The following is a 5,000-nucleotide window of genomic DNA, read 5'->3' as shown; positions in this document are numbered from 1 at the left end:
GCAGAGATGATCTGTTCGCGCCGCTGCGGGTTCGAAAACCAGTCGCGGCAATATTTATATCAATGTTGCTGTGCTCGATTGGGCAAGGTCATCTTCAAGGTCACCCTCCGACTGGCTGCATCTTGCGCGACGCTCCTTCGAACTAACCGTAGCTTACCAGAGTTACTCCGAGGCTGCACACAATATTCTTGGTTGGAACCGCGTATTCCGGAGCCCTCCACTACGGCGCCTCGTTCTTCCTTCCCTCCACGGTGCAAGAATATGCTATTCTTACACCGTGCTTCCCTCAGTCCCTCCTTTATTCCTTCCCCTACGGCGCGGTTCAGGTGTCCAACCATATGAGACAGATACTGCGCCATTTCCTTCCCTCCACCCCCCCCCCCCCCGCCCCAATAAAAACAAATTATTGTTATTAACCGCATTAAGCAGCGCAATCGCACTAAAAGAAAACTGATCACATCGTCACTCGTGAGGCATTTGATTAGGAAAAAGAAAAAGGACGCAGCCGACAGGATTCGAACCTGTGCGGGGAGACCCCAATGGATTTCGAGTCCATCGCCTTAACCACTCGGCCACGACTGCTTTTTTTTTTCTTTATTACCGGTAAACAATACATAAAAATCTCTAGCCACACTTTGGCCGAGACAATGGGTTAAAACTTTTTCATGTTAATCAGTTCATCCATAACTGCCACCCAGTCCGGCGGCTGGGGTTGACTGCGGAGAACATCTCTCAGGAAAACTGCACTTTCTATAAAGTTTTCTCTCACTGGCCGCACATTTGCGTCTGCGTGCCTGGCCGCCATTCTCGTTTTCCAGATGCTGTGGAGGCCCAGTAGCATAAACATGTCGTAAGGAACCTCCTCACTTTCTACAGGTAGAAACCGGACGCCATAAGGTGTTACAGGTAGTTCTTTCTTCAATGTTCTTTGCAAGATGTCCCAGTGGAAAACCGGGTCCCAGCAGTCGATAAACACATGTTCGATGGTCTCGGGTTTTTTGCAGAGTATGCAGTCGGTGGTCCAGGGCACAAAAATGCCTTTATCGTTTAGCCATGTTTTCACCGGAAGGGTACCGGTATGAAGTTTAAAGAAAAAGGATTTCACATTCGGTCTTACCGGCATCTTCTTAACTCGCTTTAACACATCTTTGCCTGGGCCTCCGCAGCAAAAGGAACGGTATAAGGGAGCAGGTATAAATATATCTAGCAAATCTTTGTACAGTTTTTTTCTGGGTACAGCAGATAGATACTGTGTAGAAAAGTGAGCGCTCAAAGTGCGAAAGGCTGCCACAACTTCACGCAAAAAACCTGTTACAGCACGATTCGTGGCCGGGTAACTGGACCCAACAAATTCCGGCAACACGTTGCCTAAGCGCACCTGCAACATTGTGCGCAACAAGGGATCGGTTTGATCACGTAGAAACAAAAATCTTGAGACAACTTGCTTCAGAAACAAATTAGAAAGACCAAGGCCGCCCCTTTTGACCGGAAGGAACAGATTAACTCGACTTGTTCGCTCCCAATTTGAGCTCCAAATAAAGACAGCAAACACTCTATGCAGCTTCTGCAGGTTTGCTCGGGTAATGAGCACGAACTGCAATATATACCAAATTCTGGCTATTAAAAATACATTGCACACACTTGCGCGCGCGAAAACAGAAAGGTCACGTCCTTTCCAGCCATCCGCTTTTCTCCTTGCACTCTGCGTTATCTCACCCCACAACTCCGTACTGCTTTTATAGTGCTCCAAGGGTACCCCCAAGTACTTCGCAGGGGCGGTCGTCCATTTCATGTTAGCAAACACGGCAGGTGTGCTGTCCCAATCACCGTGCCAAAAACCTATGCACTTATCCCAGTTAATTTCGGACCCAGTCTTTTTGCAATATTCCCCCGCGACTTTCACAACTTCTTTAACGCTTTCTTGATCCGCGCAAAAAACAGCAATATCATCAGCGTAAGCAAGCACTTTTACTTGCGCCGACAGAAGAGTGAAACCGCAGATCCCATCATTGTGCAACAGTGATAACAGAAAAGGCTCAAGGTAGATCGCAAAGAGCAAAGGCGAGAGCGGGCAACCCTGCCTGACCGAAGAACACACAGGTACAGGTTCAGTCAGCTGTTTGTTCACTATAATTCGGGTAACACAGTTGTCGTACGCCATCTGTACACCTTGTATTATCACAGAGCCGACGTTGGCATATTCTAGAATGGCGAAAAGAATGTCGTGCGACACTCGATCGAAGGCCTTTGCAATGTCAAGCTGTATCATGGCAACTCGGCCCCCGAAGGCATCGCAGCATTCAAGAACAGTTCTAGCAATGTGCACATTTGTTCCAATGGTGCGACCTTTAATACGGCACGTTTGGTGGGGCCCTACAAGGTCCTTTATGACCTTTTGCAGTCTGTTGGCAAGAATCTTCATAAACACTTTATAGTCAACGTTGGTTAGGCTTATCGGGCGATAAGCCCCAACGGACAGAAGTTTAGCCTCGTCCTCACTCTTGGGTATTAAAACCACGTGTGCTGTTTTAAACGATGGTGGCATTTTCTTTGTCTCATAAATTTCGGTGAAGACGCAGTGGAGAGCTTGGGTGAGTTCGGCTTTGAACTTCTTATAAAATTCACTACCTAAGCCGTCAGGACCGGGAGATTTTCCGGCACTCAGCTCTTCGATTGCTCTTCCCACTTCGCTTACGCTGATTGGTACCTCCAGCCCTTGTTTTATATCGTCTCCTAGTTTTGGCATACGGGACAAGAACGTGTTTGCAAACCCCTCTTCTTCAAGCCGTCGCCGCCCAAGCAATTCCCGATACTGCTCAACAAACGCCAACTGAATCACTTTGCTATCATTCGTTACCTCGTTTCTGTACCTGATTTGTCTTACTTCGTTCTGAGTCGCGTACTTCTTTTCGTCTCTAAGCGAGCGTTTAGTAGGTACTTGGTCAAGCCAGAGACGTTCAGCACGGGCCCGTATCATGGCAGCTGTATACTTGTCTTTTTCGATAATCTCAAGTTTACTTTTTGTATCTCTTATTTCTTTCTTATATCTTCCCGGCTAGGAACTTTCCAGGCTTACGAGCAAGTCAAGTTGGCAATGTAGTTCTTTTTCTTTAACACGTTTATCGTGGCATATGATGCTTGCCCTTTCAATCGCGTTTATTTTCACTTGTTCTTTGAAATCTTCCCACCTAATTACCCAGTTCCCAGGCTCTGCTGATAGCAATGCTTTAATGCATTCATTAACTTTAATATCAAAGCGTTCATCCTCGAGCAATTGTGCGTTAAACTTCCACAGGTCCCACGAAAAACGAGATTTCTTGTCTTTGTTCCCCAGGGTAAACGTAACTAAGCTGTGGTCGGTAAAAGACATGTGTTTTACCTCGTAGCTATTGCACAAAGGAATCAGATCAAGCGACACATACGCTCTGTCAAGTCTCGCGTGACTTTCACCCTGGAAGTGAGTAAAATGCGGCGCTACCGAAAGAACTTCAGCAACATCATCTAAACCATTTTCTTGCACAATCGAATTCAACAATTCCGCACTTTTGTCACGAAGGAGTCTTTTTGTAATTCTATCCTCTGCTTTACAAACGCAGTTAAAGTCGCCCAAAAGCACAATTAACCGCTCACAGCACACATATTGTTCAACGCGCTCAAAAAATTCCTTGCGCTCGTTCTCCCTGTTAGGAGCATACACGCATATGACTCTCCATAGCAAATTGCAATAAAAAAAATCCACTACAACCAAACGGCCAGTTTGACACACAGTTAAATTCTGCTCGACAATCCCCAGAGAATTCCTAATAAATACAGCACAACCGCCCGATGTGCCAGAAGAATGGCACACACAAACATTGTAGCGTGCCGTAAAAGGCTGCACCATAAGGTCCGCCTGTTCCTGTCTTTCGACTTTCGTCTCCTGTACGGCTATTATGTCTAGGTCATTATCAACGAACAGCCGGCTTAGCTGGTACTGACGCTTCTTGGAAGCCAGTCCCCTGACATTAATTGTTGCAATGCGCAACGCTCTAAGAGGTGTAGAAGCCATCTAGTTTAGGTACAGGAGCCATATGGTGCATACCTCGGGACACAAGGCGACGGTGCGGGTGACTTGCCTAGTCTGAGGTGCTCGATGGGTGCGGTGCCGGTAATCCAAAGTCTCTTGCACAAGTGCCTCTTGCGTATGGACTGGAAAATCAGCCCATGCAGTCCGTTACCGAAAAAGGCCATCTCACGCCCACAGAAACCACTCACAGGGCACTCACTCCAACTAAGGCGGCGGCTTAGCCGCCGCTCGTTGATCGGCCTGTACATTCGGCCGCGGTTTCAACGTCGGTCGTCTGACACCAACAGTCTTCTGCGGCGGCTCGTCGCCTTCGCTCACTTTGGGCTCTCCATTCGCACTGTGCTCGTGCGGTCGCTTCCCTGCTTGGTTGCTGGTTGATGCATGTGACACTTCCATGCTGTCACCATGCTGGGGAACGACGGGAGCTGACGCCCCACCGCTCAAGACTTCGTCCGTTGGCGCCTTGACTTCTGCAGGCTGCGCTACCTGTTGCTGCCGCTTACTGCTGGGCTCCTCTACGCTTGTGGATATTTCCGGAGGGGGCACAGCAGGGGCCTTCTCCACGCTGTCCCCTGCCTCTGCTGCAGCGTCTTCCGCGTCAGCCTCGTCCATGACAAGTTCGGACGAAATGTCAGTGTTGACTGGGACGGCAGCACTCGCGTACGTGCGTACGCAGCTGCTTTCTTCGTGCCCGTAGCGACGACAGGCGCCGCATCGTGGAACCTTGCACTCACGGCGAATGTGCCCAGTACCGTGGCAGCGCAGACACAGCGGAGCTCTGCCCGGTACAACCACGAGAGCCAGCTCACCGCCAACCCTGACTTCGTGAGGGAGGTCTTCCAGCTTCACGCCAGGATTCATTTTCAATGAAACCAAGCGTGTCGTCGACCCCTTGCTGGCGACACCCTGAACGCGCCACCGCTCCTTGGAGACT

General features: G+C 49.1%; 1 protein-coding gene and 1 non-coding gene across 2 annotated transcripts; both read right to left on the bottom strand.

Annotated features, from left to right (window-relative positions):
- Positions 1 to 500: 500 nt before the first annotated feature.
- TRNAS-CGA (transfer RNA serine (anticodon CGA)) lies at positions 501 to 582 on the bottom strand. The gene has a single exon. It is a non-coding gene; the product is annotated as a tRNA-Ser (tRNA).
- A 70-nt stretch (positions 583 to 652) lies between these two features.
- Positions 653 to 1,978, bottom strand: LOC144107538 (uncharacterized). Its single transcript, XM_077640593.1, has one exon. The coding sequence runs from the start codon at positions 1,790 to 1,792 to the stop codon at positions 653 to 655; it is 1,140 nt and encodes a 379-aa protein (XP_077496719.1). The 5' UTR covers positions 1,793 to 1,978.
- Between the last annotated feature and the right edge of the window lie 3,022 nt (positions 1,979 to 5,000).

Source organism: Amblyomma americanum, chromosome 10 (genome assembly GCF_052857255.1).
Source record: "Amblyomma americanum isolate KBUSLIRL-KWMA chromosome 10, ASM5285725v1, whole genome shotgun sequence".
NCBI classification, from domain to species: domain Eukaryota; kingdom Metazoa; phylum Arthropoda; class Arachnida; order Ixodida; family Ixodidae; genus Amblyomma; species Amblyomma americanum.
This window is presented reverse-complemented; position numbering and strand designations above follow the sequence as displayed.